The sequence below is a fragment of the Brassica napus genome, chromosome C9 (assembly GCF_020379485.1).
Source record: "Brassica napus cultivar Da-Ae chromosome C9, Da-Ae, whole genome shotgun sequence".
Lineage (NCBI taxonomy): Eukaryota > Viridiplantae > Streptophyta > Magnoliopsida > Brassicales > Brassicaceae > Brassica > Brassica napus.
This window is the reverse complement of record NC_063452.1, coordinates 43,293,224-43,315,333: the sequence shown is the minus strand read 5'-3', so window position 1 is coordinate 43,315,333 and position 22,110 is coordinate 43,293,224. Positions and strand designations below refer to the sequence as shown.

The 22,110-nt window shown below is 36.2% G+C and overlaps 1 protein-coding gene and 1 long non-coding RNA gene across 2 annotated transcripts; both read right to left on the bottom strand.

Annotated features, from left to right (window-relative positions):
* Window positions 1–1,835: 1,835 nt before the first annotated feature.
* LOC106355765 lies at window positions 1,836–3,290 on the bottom strand. The gene has a single exon (XM_013795655.1). It carries the CDS (start codon window positions 3,288–3,290, stop codon window positions 1,836–1,838), a length of 1,455 nt encoding a protein of 484 aa, XP_013651109.1.
* A 5,781-nt stretch (window positions 3,291–9,071) lies between these two features.
* LOC106356994 lies at window positions 9,072–11,909 on the bottom strand. The gene is made up of 2 exons (XR_001272208.3): window positions 9,404–11,909; window positions 9,072–9,331 (listed from the first exon to the last, which is right to left on the bottom strand). It is a non-coding gene; the product is annotated as an uncharacterized LOC106356994 (long non-coding RNA).
* Window positions 11,910–22,110: the final 10,201 nt, after the last annotated feature.

Here is a 22,110-nt window from a genome sequence, read left to right as displayed (position 1 = left end):
GAAGCGCGCGCGAAATTGGAGAGGTCGGAGAAGGCAGTGGCGGCCAAGAACAGGCTTTATCGTCGAAAGAAAGCAGAGTGGCAGGACGAGTTCAGGGAGATGGCTGAAAAGAGAGAGCGAGCGATTGCTCGGTGAAAGATCCAGCGAGAGCGAGCTGACGCGGCTGAGGCTGAGCTTTCCATCGCTCGTTCTACTATTGCGGCTCTGGAAATGCGAAAGGCCAATCTCAAGGAAGAGATGGGAATTAAGGCCGCAGAGTACAAGAGAGAGTTAGATCGGCTCAGGGACTCGCACATTTACGAAGTCACAAAGGAAAGGGTGAGGGTCGAAACTGAGGTGGTCGCACAGTGCAATAAGCATTTTGGGAATCTGTGTGATTGGTGGGCCTGTCGCGAGCCATTCGACACGATGCGGCTGTTGCAGAGTCAGGCCTTCGGAACTAAGAAACGTCTCGAAGCTTTGAAAGCCGGTGGTCGCGACATTCCTCAAGAGACCATCGATATGTTTTCTGCTCAAGAGAAGCAGTTTGAGCAGGAAGCTTCGAAGCTCAACCCCAGCGATATTCCCAAAAATGACTTGGCCTTATCTCCGCTTAGGCTCGATTCACAGTTCGTCGACATGCGGGCCTTCGTAGGCCTTGACCCTCACGGAAGCAATGCGCATCTGATCGACCCGAGGACCGCTGCCGCTCTCCAAAGCCCAACTAATCATCTCGAAAATCCGGTCGTCCCTTCTCGTTCTACGGGAGATGGTACCCCAAAAGCAATGCGCCGATTTCTGACGTTCGAGCTGTCGACGAGGGAGCGATCTCGACGCAAGACGAGGCTCAGACCACCGTTCTGGAGATCTCTGATTCCTCTACTGCCGATCGGGAGGATGGGCAGGACGGGGAATCAGGTAAGGATGTTGATGACGGAGAGGTCAACAAGGATCAGAATGAAGAGATGGACGAGGAAAAGGGTGGTGACTTGCTTAACTCTCCCTTGGTCGACTCCCAGGTCAACCCTCCTGAGAATCCATCTGAGGCTCGCGAGAGCGAGGCGACTCCCCGTATTGAGAATGAAGGTGTGGATCAATGGGCGAATGTGGATCCTCCAGGATCATCTGCTGATAAGGAAGACGTCGCGCAGGAGCAGGCCGAAGACGCTGAGGAGTAGCTCTGTTGTTGTTGTTTCTTTTAAACTTGAACTCTCTTGTTGTGTATTGACTTGTCCCGAAGAGGTCTTCGTTGTTTGCTTTTTCTCACGCTTTTGAACTCTCTTTTTCTTAAAGCCTTTCCTTTGAAGTTTCAGTTAGTCGTTTGATTTCCTTAGATCTCGAATACTCAGTAAGTCGTAGAATCGCTATCTGACTTAGAGTTCTCGGAGGATCATAAGAAATTCTTTCGCTCGTTGATGCCGCTATCTGTGCATTGACTAGACGTGGGCCAAAGGCGGGCAACTTAAGACCAAGAAAGTTTTAAATGGTGACGGTTCTAGATCTGATTTCAAAGTAATTTCTAAGCATTCGGTCGGCCAAACTCACTTAGTAAATTATGAAATGGATATGAGTCATCATTTCAGACATATCAGCTAATGCTGTGATACGACCAAGCCCCCGCGAGCACGTGTCTGATCAGGACATACTTGATGGTGGGGGCGAGTGCCGGTACGTTTGGTCGAGAGGCCGGGGCGAGCTCGTGTGGGCATCGCAAGAACGGTTTAACTTCTCGAGGGAAGAGTTTGTTTTTTTTTGTTACAGCAGGACCCGTTAAGGCTGCCTACGTACCTCTTTGTGGAGGATCAAACCATTCGTAGTTCTTTGTTTTTCGAGTAAAAGTGGCTGGGGAAGCGCATTTACTCTGTTTTTTCTTCTTTTTTTAGACGAGTGAATGTGACTGGGGAGTCATTCGCTCTCTTTGGTGTTTGTTTAGTTGTGGAAACGTCGAAGGTGCTTCGAGTTCCAAGCTCGTGGCACTGCTTCGCCGGGTTGAACTTCATCCCATACTTATTTAGCGTTTTGAAACAGTCTTGCAGATGGTCGAGGTGATTCTCGGAATGAAGTGATTTGACCAGCATGTCGTCGATGTAAACTTCCATAGTGTCGCCAAGCTTATCAGCGATCATTCGGTTGACTAGACGCTGGTAAGTTTTCCCTGTGTTCTTCAAGCTGAAAGGAATGACTTTGTAGCAGTATGTCCCCCTATCTGTTATGAAGCCCGTCTTCTCGCGATCGTCCGGGTGCATCAGGATTTGGTTGTACCCCGAGAAGGCGTCCATAAATGTTAAGAGTTCGCTACTGGCCGTTGATTCTACCAAGCGATCGATGTGAGGGAGTGGGTAGCTGTCCTTGGGACATGCTTTGCTTAGATCGGTGAAGTCGACGCAAATGCGCCACTTCCCGTTCTTTTTCTTTACCACGACGGGATTGGCCAGCCATTCCGGATACTGTACCTCTGTGATGAAGCCTGCGTCGAGAAGCCTGTCGACCTCCTCGTTCACAGCTTTAGACCACTCTGGTCCGAGCTTCCGTCTTTTTTGTCGGATAGGCTTGAACGTCAGGTCAACGTTCGACTCGTGAAAGGTCACCGCCGGGTCTATTCCCTTCATATCAGAAGTTGTCCATGCGAAAGTCGAAGCGTTCGTTTTGAGGAAGGAGATGATTTGTGATTGCATTTCGTCGGAGAGAAAGGCTCCGACGCGCACAACCTTTGACGGGTCAGTTTCATCAATGGGGACTTCCCGAATTTCCTCCTTCTGGGGAAAGACCTTATGAATTGGCTTGGCGACTGAGTTGACGAGAGAAGTTGACTGTTGTAGCTTGACTGCGGCGATAAGCAGCTTCCTCGCGGCTCGCTGGTCTCCACGGATCGTCTGTGTTGTTCCGTCCTTCCCAGGGAATTTAATACACTGGTGATAAGTCGAGGGAATGGCTTTCATGGAGTGCAACCATGGGGTGCCGAGGATAGCGTTGTAAGGCGCTTTTGCCCGAATGACGGAGAACTTAACGGTTCGGGTTACGTCCCCTGCGTAAATTGGGTGACGTATTGTCCCGATCATCTGTTCCGAGGAACCATTGAACCCGGTGAGAGTGCGTGAAGAAGGCTTCATGTCGCGTAAGTCGATTCCCATCTTGTCGAGCGTATCCCGAAAGATAAGGTCTACCGAACTGCCGGTGTCGACGAGAACCTTCGTGACCTGGCATTCGCCAATCCCAATATCAATGAGTGGATCATTGTGCGGCATGCTGATGCCGCGAGTATCAGCTGCTGAGAAAGAGATCTGATGGTCAGCCTCAACTTGTGAGGTCATTTCTGTGAGGTGATGGCTTCTCGTCGATAATCTTTTACGGCTCGTACCGAGTCTCCGCAGGGAGGTGAACCGCCCATTATAACGTTGAGGTGCGGGGTATGCGTAGCCTTCATCGATTCTAATTGTGCCCCCAGGTCGCTGGTAATATTTTCTGCTTGAGGAACTGTGCTGGGGCGTCGTTTTGTCTCGAGACGTCGACATAAGTCACATCTTTTGGACTGAGTGAGCTTGATTCGTAGGTCCTCGGATCTAGAATTGATCTGCTCGCGAAGGTCCGTGATTTGAGGTTGGAGGCTCGGAGCAACTACGGTCTGGCCAACCTTTCTCGCTTTGGACTTATTGATGGTTGTCCTGAGATCCGTCTTGCTCGCTGGTACTATTGCGGCCTTTCGCTTTAGCAAGATGCGTAGATCCTCGGAGTTTGTCGCGGGAAGGAAAGGTTGCTCCGTTCTTCTTCCCAATTTATCACGTAAATCAGGAGCTATTGGTGGGATTTCGTCATCCGATGAGTCGTCTGGGCGAGAGAGAATTACTTCCACTCGTCGCCGGTTCTTCGGTCGTTCCTCATCGGTGGACTCAGCCTCAAGGTTAAGGTTGTTCACGGGAGCTTTCTCGGGGCTGGCTCGTTCTTCGTTTTGAGGAGCCCTGGCTTGAGACTTCTGAGTTTTTTTCTCTTTGTTCTTGCTCCAGCTTTTATTGTTCTTCGGCTTCTTCGGGGGAGACTCTATCTCGATTTTGCCACTTTCGACCGACTCGAGGAAATGTCCATAAAGAACCTTGCAATCCTTCGTGTCATGTGACTTGACCTTGTGATTCGAGCACCACTTGTTAGGCTCGGCAGCGTTTGAACTCGTTGGTTCGGAGGAGCTGGATGACTTCTGCGCGGAGCCTCGGTCCCAGTGATTCCATCCCTTCTCTCGCACGACAACTGCAGAGCCCGGGGGTTCTTCTTCATCCACGACATTCATGTAACCCCTTTTCTCGTTGGGTTTTCCGCCCGAAGAATGCTGGCGAGGTTCCTGACGGGCCTCGTTCGTTCGGGCGGGTGTTTGTTTTCCCGCCGCTTCTTTTGCCACCTTCGCCCTGGTATCTTCTTCCATACCGATAAAGTTGTTGGACCGGGCGATAGCGTCTGGCACGAATCTCGTCGGGTACATCGACCTTTGAGACGACGGATTTAAACTTCTCCATGAAATCCCGGAGGCTCTGCCCATTAGCAGGATTGAGATTCCAGAGGTCTGTGGCGGTAGCTTCCTGACGAGTAAACATGATACAATTCTTGAGGAAGGCCGTCGAGAGATCGTGAAAGCTGTTGACTGAGTTCTCTTGGAGGCCGGTGAACTAGTTGAGGGCCGGTCCTTCCAGGGTTTCGTAGAAAAGCTGGCAAAAGCCAGCGTCTTTCTCTTCGTCGGAGAGGTTTACGTGTCGCATCGCGATGTTGAAGGATGTGACGTGGGTGGAGGGGTCAGAAACGCCATCGAAGGTTGGAAGACGGAGCTTTTCCATCTTTCGGAGTCGAACCCCCGTTATTTTTTCTGTGAATGGCGTCCGGAGAGATTCTGCGAGGACACGCTCGATTTGCGGAGTAGACGTCGTTACATTGTGAATCTTAGAGTTGATATCGAGCACTGATTGCTTTAACGCGGCGAGTTCGCCGTCGTTGATATCTTGGTCTTCAGCATGCGCTGGTGTCGCGCCGGTCGCTCGATTTGTATTAAACAGATGTCTTCGGTACTGCGCCGTTGAGGCTTCCAAGTTCGCAGCTAGAGGGGCTTGGATTTTTGCGAGAGCCGCGATTTGGTCAGTCGCCGCCTTCTGGGCTGCGTCTTTCTGTACAAGGCGGGCCATGATAGTTTCTATGGATGCCGGTGGTAACGGCGCTGGAGTCGCAGGAAAGGGTGTAGGCGTCGTTTCGGGAGCTTCACGCTCTTCTCCAGAGGAAGAGCCGTCGTTGCTCGTCGTCATCTTGTTGACGTTACTTTGCTAGTGGCCCCACGGTGGGCGCCAACTGTTTGATCGGGAAACAATATTAAAAGATGAAACGTTTGATTTCAGATGTGGGTTAAGCAAAGACGTCTTATAGATTGTCGGAAAAGCGTTTGGTCGGTTACAAAGAGAGGAAACGTGCGACAGAAAGGAAACCGGAGCTCGGAAAGCTTGCCGGGAAAGTACAATACGGCGAGAGAATAAAGGTAAAACCCTAATCTAACCGCCGAGTATGTGTGAGTGATTTCGGAACCTCTTTACGTCGCACCCTTCTCTCCTTATATAGCCGACTTGGTGCTCTTTCACGACCATGTTGCTTCGAGGAGCCGTTGAGCCGGATGCGTTTAGTCGACGTGCGATCGACCAAAAGCACTCTCGCGTCGCGCCGAGGGATCGACGCTCCGAACCGTCATGCCGAGCTGTCGCTATGTCTTATATGGGCCGGGCCCGTATATTCTTCTGGCCTTGAGGGATGGTCGAATCCATCCCCTACAGGACCCGCGCCTAGCTCTTTTTCCTTAATAAAGTTAGTGGCTTTGGTATTGCCTTCCTACGGTGGTGTTGGTTGTGTTCTTGATTCTGGGCGGCAGTTGGGTTCTCAGTCCACCTTTTCTCTTGCAGGTCTGTCTCCGGAGGGTTGGTAGCTATGCGGTCCGCTCTCTCTATATGAGATTTTGATTCAATGGGTGTAAACGGTCATAGTATTCTCCGCTGTTTAGCTGGTTGCTAGACTAGCTTCTCTGCGTGGGTTCTTTTCATTGCTACTTTCCAGTTGTTTAGTTTCGTTTCTGTTTTCCGCTACTAGTTTCTCTGTAACCGCTGTCGAAAACTTGAAAATTTGGTATAATAATTTAACATTTTACCAAAAAAATAAAAATAAAAATCCTTTTGTTTGTGAAGAACAGTTTTCGCCTCCGTCGAAGACCATGAACCCTAAGTCACCTTCATGCGACTTCTCCGTCATCTCTACCCCCAAGGTGATAAACTTCTTCTCCGTCAAAGTGAATATCAAACCTCACAATCATCATCAGAGTTCTCTTGATTCCTTTCCAATATAACACTAACCATAAGTTCTGAATCTCTACTAATCGAAGTTTTTATCCTTCATTGACTACATCTATCGTTTGATTTCATGTTTGATTTCGAAAACCCTAATTACAGAATCCATTATTCTGTCAAGAGGCTCGATTGCAACCTTCTCAGGTGTTCTTAGGTTTTCAACATGATTGCACAGAGGCGGTATCTGCTATAACTAGATTTGAATTGATCCTGCAAAGCCGGAAGACAAGGAAACAAATGTGATCATTTTATTTTTGAGACACTCTCTGGATCTTCTAGTTCACAACGTCAGCAGCATCTTGCTTTGGGATCTTTCTTTTTGGTTGAAGTCTCTTGGGTGTTCTTCTTTATGAAAATTTTATAATTCAGCTACTTTGGTTTCAGATTCAATTTTCTGGTGTTGAAGATGATAGAATCAGTTTGCTTCCACCCAAGAAATTCAAGACACAACAGGAAGGATAGAAAATCATATTTTGATTATGAAGCCAAGGTTAAGACATAGGGGATCAAATTCTCAATTTCTCTCGTGTGGGTGAAACAGACTCAAGACAGGACAAGAGCAAGAGACTGAAACAAGCTCAAGACGGGACATGAGCAGGAGTGTGTTGAGATGGGGATTGAGTTTCTTCTCTATTGTAGCTGCACGGCTTGTTAAACTCAAATATTTAGCATCTTGAAATGAACAAAGGAAATCAGATACCTTATTGTTCCAAAAAGTTTATTGGCATTGCAAAAAGTTTAAATTGTTGATCTCATCCACGTCCTTTTTTGAGCACCCAATTGGTATAATAGATCACATCTTCATCTTCTTCTTTTTTGTTGACACCAACGAAAAAACAAATGCAATGTTTTTGGCTGAGCTATGATGCATTGTGATTTCCATCATTGTGAGTGGAAGAGATAGTAGGAGGAAAAACTGGTTCATTATTTGTAGTTTTTAACTTGGGATAAAGAAGACTGATGTTAATCTCTCCCACTTCTAATAATAATTTCGTATTGTAAGGATGGATGGGGATCCAGTAAAAATGTTTCTACATTGTTGATGAATGCAAAGTGATATGTAATCCATGTTTTTCCAAGCAAAGTCAGCTAACCTAAAATAGCAGGTGGCTTTTTTAACCAACCCAAACAGATCACACCTACTGTATCGGAACAAGATGTTTTTATATAAGTGGTACATGCAAATTTCAGTGTTGACCAATGGATAGACCAGTGCAATAGCCTTCCTTACTTATTTGTGCCTGTCAGAAATCAACACTAATCCTTCATCATCGGATATTACACGGTTGAATTGGCGGAAAAATCATGTCCATGATTCATCCACTTTTTTCTCTCAAATTTTCACTTTCTGCATGAGAATGATGTGGTCTATGTATTTTAAAGCAATAAGAAATGCAACAAATGATTAAACCACCGTGAAAAAGAACAACTTGATAAGGAAGAAAAGAGAGATGAAAGTGATGACAACAACTACAAAAAATTATTTAATTGTGATCTTAATTTACCTAGAAATAAACAAGATTCGAAATTAATGTAAACCGGGTCGAAATTGAAATTGGTTTACATAAATCCAGATTTCCGTTAATAAATCTGCCACAACATAAATTAAAAAATTTAAAGTCTGCCACCACATAAACAAAAAGTCTACCAACAATTTTAAGTCGGATATATAACTCTGTCGTGAGGTACTTTAGTAATGTTTTTTTTGTTATAACTATGGACAATGACAATTTCGACCAGAAAAACATCCTAATATTTTTTAAAAAATATAAGACATTCTAGTAATAACACAATAAATTTGTGTCATTTTAGTAAACTTCCCACAATGAGAAATTAAGGAATCAAACTTTTGTGAGGCATTAAGTTTCTTTTCCTTCATTAACCCTAATTCATGAATCTCAAAATTTCCGCTCAAGTGAAAGAGGTGCCAGAGATCTGCTCAGCGTAAAGACCATAAGGACAACCGAGATGACTGTTCTGATCTGGCGGCAAAGCTCTGGTGATGGCCTCCTAGGATTTGAATTAATTTATATGTTAAAAATTCAAAAATTTAAATTCGAGGGGAAACTTTAAAATTTATTAATATTTATTTGAATCAGCGTGTTAGATTTGAATATTAATAAAATTTTATGGATTCATAAATCCAATATGAATTTTAAAATTATATATTGGATAACACTAGATTTGCTTGGATATTGAAATCCACTAAAATACATAAACAATATCCCCAATAAATTTAGAACAAACAATATATACTCTATAAATTAATAAACACGATAAATATGGGCTTACCGCACACATGATGTCCTAACTATGTTTGAGTTACATTTTTTTTTGTACAAATGCTACGTATACACGTGAGACGATTTCTGTAAACCGAATAGTTCTTCTCATTAACCGTTGGTTTTCACTACAAGAATTTGCTAATATAGCTACCGATTAATTTGTAGCGATTAGACATAACATGTAGCTAGAATTAAGAAGGTGACGGATAGCGACGGCTTGACTCATTGGCCTCAGCACCAACGCTAAACTCAATCTGTAGCCAATCCGTAGCCAACTAGCAACAAATTAGCTAAAGCAATTTCCGTAGCCAATAGCAATGATGTAGCTACGACTTGTTCCTTTGCTAATTAGTGACAATTCTAGCTAATGAATTTCTGTAGCTATATTAAAAAAATCACAAATTAAATCAATTCTAAATAAAATAAATAAAAATAAAAATTAATCTGAGAATTGAATTATAAAATTAAAATTTATTTATATACTGAAATTGGTTTACAGAACTAAACCGAAGCAAAAAAATCACTAAACCGAGAAAAAATTAAACCTAAACCTAAATCTAAATCTAAACGTCTTTGTCATCATCCGCCGCACCACCATGAAGCTTTGTCTTCACTTTCCGGTAAGCAGAGGCGGCTAGCACCACCACCACCACGCCGTACCTCCTCTGTGTTCAAGCTCACGACCACCAACTCTGCTCACGAAAACCCTTCCTGAACCAAAAACAAAACAAAATCAGAGAGAGAGAGAGAGAGAGATAGTGAGTGAGAGAGGGAGAGCTTTACCGGCGAGGTTAATGGCAGAGAGAGGATAAGAAGTTCCCCCTTTATTCATCTCCAGCGAGCTGAACCATCGAAGCCTCGTCCTACGGAACAACTGTGATGCTAAATAATAAATCCATAAATGAAGAAGAAAGACAGATTATTAATTATCAGAAGAAGGTACAGAGAATTACATCTGAGCGAGAGAAAGAGTAAGAAGAAAGAGATGAAACATGTGAGCGAGAGAAAGGAAGGAACAAACTAACCAGAACCGTCTGATTATTTTTTATCAACGGTTAGTATTTGTAATCCATCAACTAATGGATTGACCAATAGAAAGAGAGAAAGGAACAAATTGACCAATAGAAAGAGAGAAAGAGAATCTATCGAAGGAAGAGAAATGAGATAAAAAAAAGAATTAATTTCATCTCTTGGATCAAATCTCATCCAAGCGTCTTAAATTGTTTAAGTGAATGTAGATTAGCTGATAAGATATTCATTGGTTATCAACTAGTTTATATGTTATTGTTTTGGAGTTTGGGGTTTGAAATTAAAAGTTGGAGATTAAGAATTGAGATTAAACTTAAATTTTTTTGCCATTAAGATTTAGAGTTTATAATTAGTGTTTAGGGTTTAAGATTTAAATACAAGTTATGAATTTGAATTTCAAAAGGAATTTTTAAAACTATAAGTCTTTAGTTGTATATTAGAGTAATAATGTTTACTAGACAGACCTATAGCATATTTTAATAAATTATATATAAAGCTACATTCTAATAAATTATATACATATGACTTTGGTGTATGTTTGTAGGTTTTAGGTCGAGTGTATAGAATTTGGGTTTTGTGTTTTAAGGTTTAGGGATTGGTGCTCATATACATACACTTGTAGGTTAAGTTTAAAGTGTATGGAGTTTGGGTTTGAAGTTTACGTTTTAGGGGTTGATGATGATACACACAAAATTTGTAAATTTAGGTTAACGTATATAAAATTAGGGATTTGGAGTTTAAGTTTTAAGTTTTGGGGATTGGTTATGGTACGTATGTTATCCATTGATAAGTATAATAATTATGGAGACAATTTATCTCTAGCCAAGACGTCGCTATCTAGTTACAGAGACCGACAGAATTTATCTCTAGCTATATAGCTACGGATTGCTAAAGTTAGTTACAAATTTAGCAACAAAAATGAAATTATATATTCTGTCACTATTTTTGTAGCTAATACATTTAGCTACGGAAACGTCTTTGCCAATCCGTAGCTAATTTGATGAATTCTTGTAGTGTTTATTGATTACTGTTTTTGTGTTTGAACTGAATCAAATGTTCAAGATCCATATTTTGAGTGAAAATTGGTATATCTATTTGCTCGGTGTCCAGATATCAGTTTTAGGTGGTGTCTCTGCTTTGGTGTTCTGCTTCGAAAACTTTGCAACTTGTCTCACCCATTGACGAGAAATCTCGGTGAGGATTTTCATAGTCAACAAGCTAAATGTTTGCTGCTATAGTTGGGTTATGGTGTGGCCGTCCTGATAGAAACTCAAGGCCGTCTATAAGAGAAGCCATTCATGTCCGGAACTTAGAGTCAATATTGTCTAACCTTCCTCGATGCAGATGTATTATATTTCACTTCTTCTCTTTCAGTTAGGTACATTAAGAGTTCAGTAACCTTCCTAAGTTGTCAAGTTTGTAGCTAAATCTGAATATGTTTATACAATTGCAAGCAAAATCTTAGAAATCTTTTTGTACCTTGTTTGTAATCTTTCTTTTTGCCAAAGATGTGAATATTATATAAATATGAAAAGAGTTTGTATGTAATATAAAAGTTGTTAGTCTATCTATAGTGTATATAGTATAGCTTGGCAAAAAGAAAAGAAAAAGCCTAGAGGAATGAACTTTAAGAGTATTAATCACTCATACTTTAGCCAAGATTGCATTAGGGGTTGAAAACTATCCCTAATGAATCAGTCAATGATTTTAAGATCGGGGCTGGCGTTGTTGCATCGCCGTTGTGGAGACGTTGATTCCACTCAAAGCAAATATTGAAGATTATGCCTTATGCGGCTATTCTCTTGAGGAGCCTTGGGGGTCACATGACATTATTTGAGAGTCAGTTTTAATTACAAAAGTATCTTTAGTAAGTTTAAAATATTATATTTAATGTCATTATTATAAAAATATTTGACAACATGTCACTTCGATTATATTTTTCCAAAGTTTTCGGGAGACATTTGGAGTTTGATATCAAAATTTTTATAAACATATTATACTTATTTCAAATCATCTTCATAATTTTTAAAAATTATTATATATTGAGTAATATTTTCCTGAATACGCATATAAATCAAATTCATGAAGTTGTTATAAACATTTACGAATAACTTCCTAAATCTACATACAAGTTACATTCAAAAACTCTATTTAAACATTTATGAAGTCATTCCTAAATTTGGAAAAAATACCAATTCACAAGATATCATACGTTCAAGAACGTTTTCCTAAATTTTTTGTAAAGAAAAATCACTTTTCAAAAAAAAAATATATTTCTTTATGCGAGGATTTTTTTTTGGAAACGATTATTATGGAATTTTTTTTTTGGAAAACAAATATGAAAATACAATCCTTTTTGTCAAAATAAAATTTGAATATAATTATTTTTAACTTTATTTATTTATATATTTAATAATTGATTAATTAAAATTATAAATAACAATTTAACTGTCATTTATTTCTTTAATGAAACATATTTTGATCACTTTGATTTTAGAAACTATTTAGAGGACAAAACTAAAAATGACTATTTAGGAGATTTAAAAATATACATTTCTATATTAAAAAATATCTTACATATTATAATATATATATATATATATATTTAGATAATTTTTTCAGTTAGATTTTGATTTTAAACTCTTTTCCTCGAGTTTTCCGCTAATGCCACTTAGCGTAGAGAACACATGTAATTCTTTAGTAAAAAGTGATGGAATAGTTAGCTTGTTTTCACTATTCAATCAGAAAAATGTCTAATGATCATGGGTTGATAAGGTCATGTTCGTTTTCGTATCCACACTCTACATTTGGATGCAATGTCAGATTTATTCGTTTGTATTTTATTGCATCAGTATTTAGATGTAAAATCTAAAATATCTAAAAATATTTAAAATCCTAAACAACATAAAGTTTGGATGCAAAAATTTTCATCTCAAAATTCAAAAGACTTAAATACCCTTAATAAAAATATAATATCAATTAGATTAGTTATTTTAATTATTAAATAATATTATTAAATGTAAACTTGATCTAGCTTCGTCAAAACCAAAAACGAGTTTTTCTGTCAAACCCGCAAACTGATTTTTTTCGTCAAAATCGTAAAATTAAATTTTTAATTATTTTTTATTAAATGATTAAAAATTTTAATAACAGAAATCGATCAAATAATATTGTATTTAAAAAATATTTTTATGTAATGAATAACTTAAAACCAAATAAACATAAAAATAACGTGAGACTGAAAGTTAAACTTATAAATGCTGCTTGATCCGATTTGAATATGACCAAATTGATGGGGAAAAACTTATGATTTTTTGGTGTATATATCTTATGAATCCCTCACCATTTCAATCTTCTAAATTTTATCGAAAGCAACATGTATAAAAGTATAAGTGTCTTACAATATGTATTTATCGACCAAAAAAATCTAAAAAAAAATCGACTAACAAAATTATTCTTATTTAGTGTAATTATAACAAAAAAAAAACTGTGATTCGTTTCGAAAAAATATAACCCAATGTACCAAAATATGAATAGCCAAACCAACCGATCTATGAACATCAAATACACCAATTATTATGGTTAATTATTATATTTATTTATTAACATATTGCATGAATTTTTTAAATATTACAAGTTTTGTTTATTAATGAAACTTTAATTTATTATTTTGTTTCCTATTTTAAAAAATAACATATATAAAAATATACAAAAGTTTAAAAAATATATTTACAAAGATAAGAGGATGAACTGTACTACCTGAAGTTAAGAAAATAATAATCCAATTTTATCATTGTCAATTTAAAAGAATAGATGCAATTCAACATACCAAAAATGAATACTAGAACTAATACAACATATTATACTTGAAATCACATATATAATTAAGATTAGAACATAATGATACTTAATACATTTATTTATTTGTTTATTTGTTTTTTTATATTTATCATACATATAAATTACAAAATAACTTAAAATTGATAAACAAACTAAAACAAATATTTGATAATTACAATAATTTGATTATTTTATAAATGTTTATACTTAAATTGTAGAGAAGAGAGAAACAAACATAAAGAGAGAAACGAGAAGATTCAGCGAGAAGACTGAAGAACCAGAGCTGAATGGATTTAGTTGTTGATCCTGGTGGTGGTGAAACATATGACGAAGAAGCCGAAGAGAGAGATGACTTTGAAATTGAGCAATTGGTTCAGGAGTTTGTCGAAGAGTCTTTCGTTCTCCATGATTAGTGTCTTGAGAGTGATGACAAGGAACAGAAAGGCTGCAAGAAGAAACCAACAGAGGTAACTCAAATCAGACACGTTGATGGAAAGTTGTAAAAGAATCATACATTCTTAACGGAGTTTCTCTCAAATGTTGTGTTCTTGATTATGCACTCAGGACATGCCGAAATATCCAGCAGTACATGCACGCCAAGGAAAAATATTGGTTTTAGGTGTCTGGGTTTTAATGAAGGAGACGGTTGTGAATGAAAAATATCAGTTCTTCTGAGCGATATGTGTGGAAAGCGAGAGTGTTTGTAGAGAATTAGGGGTGGGCACTTTACCCGATATCCGAAGTTGCACCCGAACCCGAACCGAAATCCAAATCGAAGTAGTAGAATATCCGAACGGGTATTGAATTAGGAGAGATTGGATATCCGAACCCGAACGGGTAATTTCCGAACCCGAATGGATATCCGAAAATAACCGAACATATGTATAATTAACCTTATATTTCTAGTTTACATCTCTCATTTTATATAAAATATTTATATTGATACTACACATATTTTAACCGCATATGATATACATACAATCACGAAGAAAATTATTTGTTACTCACTTAAAAAGCATGTCAAATTTTTTATTTCAAAAATTAACAAAAAGTTACATCCAAAATTTAAAAACAATAACCAAATTAATGTCTTTTTAGTTTCAAAATATTATGTCCAAATCTATTAACCATTCAATCTATTAAAAATAAAAAATTAGTTAAGTGAAAGTTATATTTTTAAATACAAGAAATTTGAGAAATGAAAATTTAATTTTGTTTTTTCAAAATCTAAATATTCGAACCCGATCCGAAATAACCGAACTCGAACTAAAAATATCCGAATCTGACCCGAAGTACAGAAATACCCGAACGGGTTCTACACCTCTATACCGAAATACCTGAAAATCCAAAATACCCGACCCGAACCCGAACGGATACCCGAACGCCCACCCCTATAGAGAATCATTCTTTGTGTGTGGGTAACGGAGAGTGTTCAATGATAAAAGTCCCAAATTTCTTGATTGTTTTTAGATAAAATCAGAAAGAACCGGAGTATTACATGCCAATGAAGATTGAAGAACTAGTTCAAGAGAAATGGGGGGTTACGGTTTCGAGGCCACGTTGCCAAGCTGCTAGAAATAAGGCGAGGAAGTGGATTGAGTATGAGTATGATCATCAGTTTTCTCGTCTTCAGGATTAGGCGGCTGAGTTGATTGAATCAAACAAAGACTCTACTTTGGAGATTGATACTTTGGGAAATGAGAATGGACAAGATGAGTTCAACAGGTTCTACGTTTGCTTTGACAACATAAAAAAAAAACATTGAAGGAGATATGTAGACCTTTGATTGGAGTTGATGAATGCTTCATTAAACATAAGATCAAAGGACAAGTATTGGTTGCCTTAGGAAGAGACACAAATAATGCCATATATCCAGTGGCATGGGGTGTAGTTCAAGTTGAAAATACAGAGAATTGGTTATGGTTTGTAACAATGATAAAGGAGACTTAGCACTTAATGATGGCTCTGGATTTATTTTGGTGTCTCATCGTCAAAAGTAAGTATATGCTTATTGTTGATAAATGAAACTAAATGCATGAGTTTTTATATGTTTAACATGTTTGTTTTCGGTTTTTAGTACATGGTCAGATTTTCACCTTCTCAAACACCAAAATCTATCTTGCAATCTCTTTCAACTCTTTCTCAATTCTCATATTTTTGCATTCTAGTGCTTCTGTTTTGTCTAATATTGCCTCATCAATCAACTTGAATGTATGCTTATCATTCTCTAGCTAAAAAGCATTACACATACTCAACCATCAAAATCGACCTTAACATATTTCTGGAACTAATCATGAAAAAAAACAAGAAAACTACCTTCTTCTTTGCAGCATAAACACATCAAAAGTATCTTCTGTAAAGATTGAAATTGGATTTTGACATCAAGGGGACAACAGATTTGTCCCACCAACACTTCTTCGTGACACAACTCCACTACCCCCTTCGACTCCCACTAAATGATCCACTCGAAGCTCCATACGCGGTTTTTGAAGACACAAACATCACTCCACACTCTCCCTTTAGAAAAATAGAGCAGATGAGATAATATAATTTTCTAAATCGATTTAGGCTTCTTAGGTCGATTTGGGATTTTAAATAGAGTGGATCAACAGGTCGGGTCAATCCTGGTCAAAATTTTAGTTCTGAACCAGTTTATCGGTTCTATTTATGGGTTTGATGATTTGGTCTTGCGATTAGACCGAGTATTCTCTTAATCGATAGATTTAAGATTCATGGGGGGTAGGTTTCAAAATTTTTATTCTGCGATATTTAGAGTGAGGACCATAGTTTGAGAGACATTTGGTGTTATAAAATATTTCTCGGAGGAAGTAGTTCATCTACCCTACTAATTGTCTCCAAATTATCAGGTCATCTCAGTAAAACTTATATAAATGAATAATTTTGGGATTACGACATTTTATTTATATATGGAGTTACTAATTTATGAAACTATTATCCTTTAAAATTTTTATATTTAAAATTATGTATATTCGTAAAATAAATAAAAATAAGTTATTTCATGATTTGTATATTAATTAAATTTTATAAATTATGTTTTCATATTTTATTATTATATTATTTAGTCTATGTCAGATATATACCATAAATCGTAAACATATTTTTATTTATAGTCTGATTAAATATTATCAAAATACTGTATTTAAAAAAAAACATATAAAGAAACACAACTGACTGTAAATATAAAACAAACAATAATGAGACCATACCTTTACATAAGTTTTTTAAAATATATTATTTTATTGTTTTGTGTCATAGTTTGAACTGGCACAACTTGGAAGTAGTAAAATTTATTATCGCTTTATAATTAATCCATAGATCAGTAGACGCTTTTCTTACCGAATTTACATCCCACATTGGTTACATTACTCTATAACAGTGAAGAAATTGATCTATAGGTACGATGCAGAGAGTTAAGTCTAAACTCACAAAGCTGATTGTTAATTTTATGTAAAGATTATTGATCAGTTTAAGCTATTAGCAAGATTATCTTAGTTATACTATATAATTAGTTTTAAGCAATGGACAATTCTCTCAAATAGCCATTATAAAAAATTTGTCACCAAAAGAAAATGTTTCATTTGAGAGGCTAAAGATTTTTCTATCCATTGTTTTATAGATATATAAATATAAATAATTATTTAAATAAATAATAAAAATAACAAAAAATAAAAAATATTTTTTATAGTTTTCGAATTATATGTTTTTAATTTGAACTTTTTTATAAAAAAATCTTTAAAAAATAAAAAATCTTTTTGAAATTCAAAAATGCTTTTTGAAACTATTTTTTAAATTTTTATTTTGAAAATTTTGATATTTATTTATTAAAAATTTTGAAATTTATTTATTTTTTAAAATTCTAAACCTCATCCCTTAACTCTAAACATTAATTCTAGATTAATCAACCCTAACAATATAAATTTATATTTATTCTTTAATGAAAGTTCTTTGGTCATTTCTCTCCTTGAGGATCCTTTTGGTGAAAAAGACAAAAAAAAAAAAAGACTATCCTAGAAATTTTTCTTAAGCAATCTTCCTCCACAAAAAAAAAAATACTTCTAACATTTGTTATTGGTATGAAGTATCCCACATCGTTTATATGGCTATTGTCACGATTTTACTTGAACATGATAGGTTCTATAAGCATACAGCTCGAGTTAGTCTTAGTCTTGGTGGAAGGAAGATCTAAGACTGCTAGATGAGAATGTGATGATCTATGGTTTGAGCTTATGACAATATAGTTTTTGAATTAATTCTTTTAAAATAGATAATTTCATTGGAATACATAATCTCAGTGTAATTAAAAACCGCATCCTCTTTTGTGGCATCGAAATACACTTTGTAATTTTTTCAATGAGAATTTCCGTCACTCGACCTTTGTGCCACCCATGTGTAACAAACACTTCAACAAAGTCGTTCAGACTGTACTGTGCACAAAGATCTCGAGGAGGAGATGACCTGATTTTTCAAATATCAACTATTGTATGTTTTCCTTCCGCTTCATCACTCAAATTCTGTGAGCTTGTACATCTTTTGATCAAAAAATTTCTTCTATCACCCCCTTGAATCTCAGTAATTACTAATGCTCGGACCCAAATATCTTCACTTTCACTAATTTTACGGGTCATTTCAACCAACTTCATTGTTCTAAACATGTGTTGATTCAATACCTTCAATTCTAAAAGAATCATATAAAAGCTAAAGACATCAACAATTCAAAATTTTAGAACTTAAAACATACAAATAAAACAATACCTTGTTTTTGCTTTTGACCCATTCAGAGCCGGTCCAATCAGCATGAGGTCTCAGTTGGCTTTTGTTGAATCTCATTATGTCTGGTGGATCATCAAAGTAAACAAAAAAACTACCATCTGGCCTTTCAACTACGATAACACCAATCCACCAACCATTATTAAAATAAGCATCCACCACCGACCCTTCCTTGAATACGACACCCTCATTCAGACACTCTGCAGGGACCGGCCAAATAAAACATCTTTCAATAGTTTCCTTGCAAGGATTTACACCGTCTTCGTTGAGCAAAGTTTTGTAACAAACCCAAAGCTTTTCTCCTTTCAGTCTTATCGGATTTTGCTCGAGGATAGCTCTAAACCAAGAACCTTTGAACCCATCTTCTTGAAGAGAGACTTCTACTTCACAACCTTTGGCAATAGACAAAAGTTTTCCTTTTTTCTTCAAATTGTTCATCTTTGGTTACTCCTGAAAAGGAAATCGGAAATGCAGAGCACAAAAAAAAAATCAAGAAAAGAAAGAAAGAAGGTGAATAAAGATCAAATGAACGACATGCATCCAACAAACTGAAACAAATTGAGATTTTAGATAAATCAATTAGGTTCCATACAAAAATTCAATTCGATTTTGGAGTGTATATACAAAAGCAAAGAGAAAATTCAATTTCATCTAAATTGAATATAAAAAGACAAAAGAGAATACAGAGAATGTAATTGAATTACCTTTTGACAAAATCGATTCAAGTTGAATTGAAACTAAAACTGAAACAGATTGAGATTTTAGGTCAATCAATTTGGTTCCAAACGAAAATTCAATTCGATTTAGAGTGTTGATTCAAAATTAAAGATGAAACTCAATTATCTTTGCCACGATAATGGTTCAAAATGGGAAAGATCGTTGTGTAGATTCTTCTTCTTGGAATTTACGGACATAGAAAACGATGAAGAAAGGATAGAAAACGATGAAGCTAAACAAACGTGTCGGGGAAGAGGATGAAAACGTGGCCTAGGAAGAGTTAAATTTACTGTTTTGCGATCGCTTTGTTAAATGTTAAAAAACAGATCAATTGTTGAGATCCGGGTTCGAACCTGGGATTCAGACTAAACTGAAGTCTAAGGGAACCTCAACTTACCACTAGACCATATCACATTCTCGTTACGCTTAACACGGTTTCTGGTATTGGTGTTTATATATCATTAGTTTAGTATATAAATATTGTAAACCGATTTATAAGCCTTTCTATATTAGTTATAGACCTTTATAAATTATTTTTCATAGATTTATAAGTCTTTATAACTTTTAAATACGCCTTTATATATCCTAAGCTCAATTGATTTTACAAGAGGTAAAAACCCAGTTTTAATAAGGTGTTATAAATCTACTGAAATACAAAGTTTGAAATAAACCATTTTGTTTCCCTTGATTTTATAAGAGTCTATAAACCATTTTAATAAGGTGTTATAAAGATACTGAAATACAAATTTGGAAACTTAAACCAATATGACACATAGTCTTTCATTTTAAACATTTATTTTTTATCTTACATAAATTTATATGCCCTTATATATATTATTTATAGACCCTTATAAATTATTTTATACAGATTTATAAATCATTTTGGTTTTTTATACGACTTTATAAACCTTAATTCTTCTTGTTTATGAACTGATGAGCTCTTGAAAATAATTATTAATAGTTTAAACCGATGTATAAGCCTTTCTATATTAGTTATAGACCTTTATAAATTAATTTACATAGATTTATAAGTCTTTATATCTTTTAAATAGGCATTTATATATCCTAAACTCGATTGATTTTACAAGAGTTTTAAAACCATTTTTAATAAGGTGTTATAAAGCTACTAAGATATAAATTTTGTAATAAACCATTTTGTTTTGATTTTATAAGAGTTTATAAAGTATTTTTAATAATGTGTTATAAAGCTACTGAAATACAAATTTACCATTTAACTTTCTAAATTAAATCAAAGCCATAAATCCAAATCATAAACTCATAATACTCAGAATTCTACAAAAAAAGTTTACCAAATACGCATAAAACAGATAGTTGTTCACACATAACTATAAGCAAGTGATAAAGTTTTTGTTCATTCCCACATTAGTACTCATTGTAATTCCGAGAAGATATCAACCGCCAACTTTTCTCAGATGATTGCAATTTTTTCTTCACTCAGCTTTGTCAAGTCCACTATACGCATTGCATGACACTCTATCAGCTTCAATGCATAAACTCCAATGTCTTCTACTTTAAGAACCTGAAACAAAAATGTGTTAGTAATATATTAGTCTTAAGAACATAGCAGATAAATTATAATATAAGTTATTTAATCTATGATACAAATCTAACATGAAGATTTATAAGCAGTTATAAAAATGTTACATGTGGGACACCTTCAGACACAATATTTATCGAGAACTTGCTTGTATCCATGCTGACATCTTTGAAGATGTTGCGAATCATTAATGGGAGAGCCATCGCATATGCATTTACATAAGGGACCAAACTCGCATCTGTGAACTTCATTGTTGCACAATTGAATGTTGTGATACTTCTCTTCTCCAAGTTGACTACAACTCCAGCCCAATACTTTTCTTCTACTGCAATAGCCGAATATAGGAAGTTGATATTCTTCTCTACGTTGTACTTGTCAAAGCCTGTTCCAAATTGAAAACCTTATTTGTCACCTAAAAACTCATCATAAAGCTCATCTATTTTTTCAAGAAACTTCACTCCAACAACTAAGGCAGTTTTGTTCAGAAACAAATCTGGATTGTTTATCTTTCTCAGTTTCAGCAACTCCAAACCTGCTTCAATATGCTGAGACAAAAATAACAAATACTCAAAAAAGCGATCATATAGTTTTATAAAGAAGATTAATATAAATTTATAAGGGACTATAAAGACTTTTTGTTCACATATAGTCTAACCGTTTTTGAAAGATTTTTTCCGGGAGTTTCAATATCTGAAAACCACTTTGCGTTTACTATCTCTTGATTGATTCTCGGTTTCCTACATTGTACACTCATACTTATTATGTAGGTATCTAGTTTCACCTCATGAAATATATAGTTTCTTATCAAATAAAACTTACTTTTTTTTTGTTTGACATTTTCCATTCTCTCATCTTTTCCTTTCTTGTTTTATCAATTGGCTCAAAGGGATGAAGAATCAGATGTTTCTTCCTTGCTCCTGTAAATGGGGGTTGTGTATGAATGGATGGTATTTGACCTCTTTCACTTCTTCTTAGTGGAAAATTATCTGTATCAGCTTTAAACTTCTTTTGTAGTGGAGGCTCAACATCTTCGTTTACCTACAGACAAAAAAAAATAGTTTATACAAAGGGTAATTATGTCTATAAAATAAATCAATACTCATAAAGTTTGGAAAACAAACCTGGCTGTCTTATTATACCAATCTCTTTTTAATTTTCATTAGAGGTTGGAAAACATGAATCTCACAAACATCTCTCATAACAACCTGATTCATGCAAATCGTTTTATATAACTGTTTAAGAGGCCTTATCGATCCTGAAATAGTTTATAAAGCTTTATAAAATACCTCATTTGTATCCTTTCCACTATGACGACTTTCTTGGGAAAGAAGATCAAACTTAGGAGACGTAAATGTTGGAGTTGACGATGTAACCTGCAAACAAAATATTTGAAAATTAGATGTTTATGATATATACATTAAACTTTACAAGGCCTTATAAAATATATTAATTTCGTACCCTTGTATCAAAGTTTGGAGTATTGAATGTTGGAGTAGGCAACGTGACCTACAAAAGAAATAAGAAATTCAATTTGCCAAGCACTAAATCAAAAATTTAT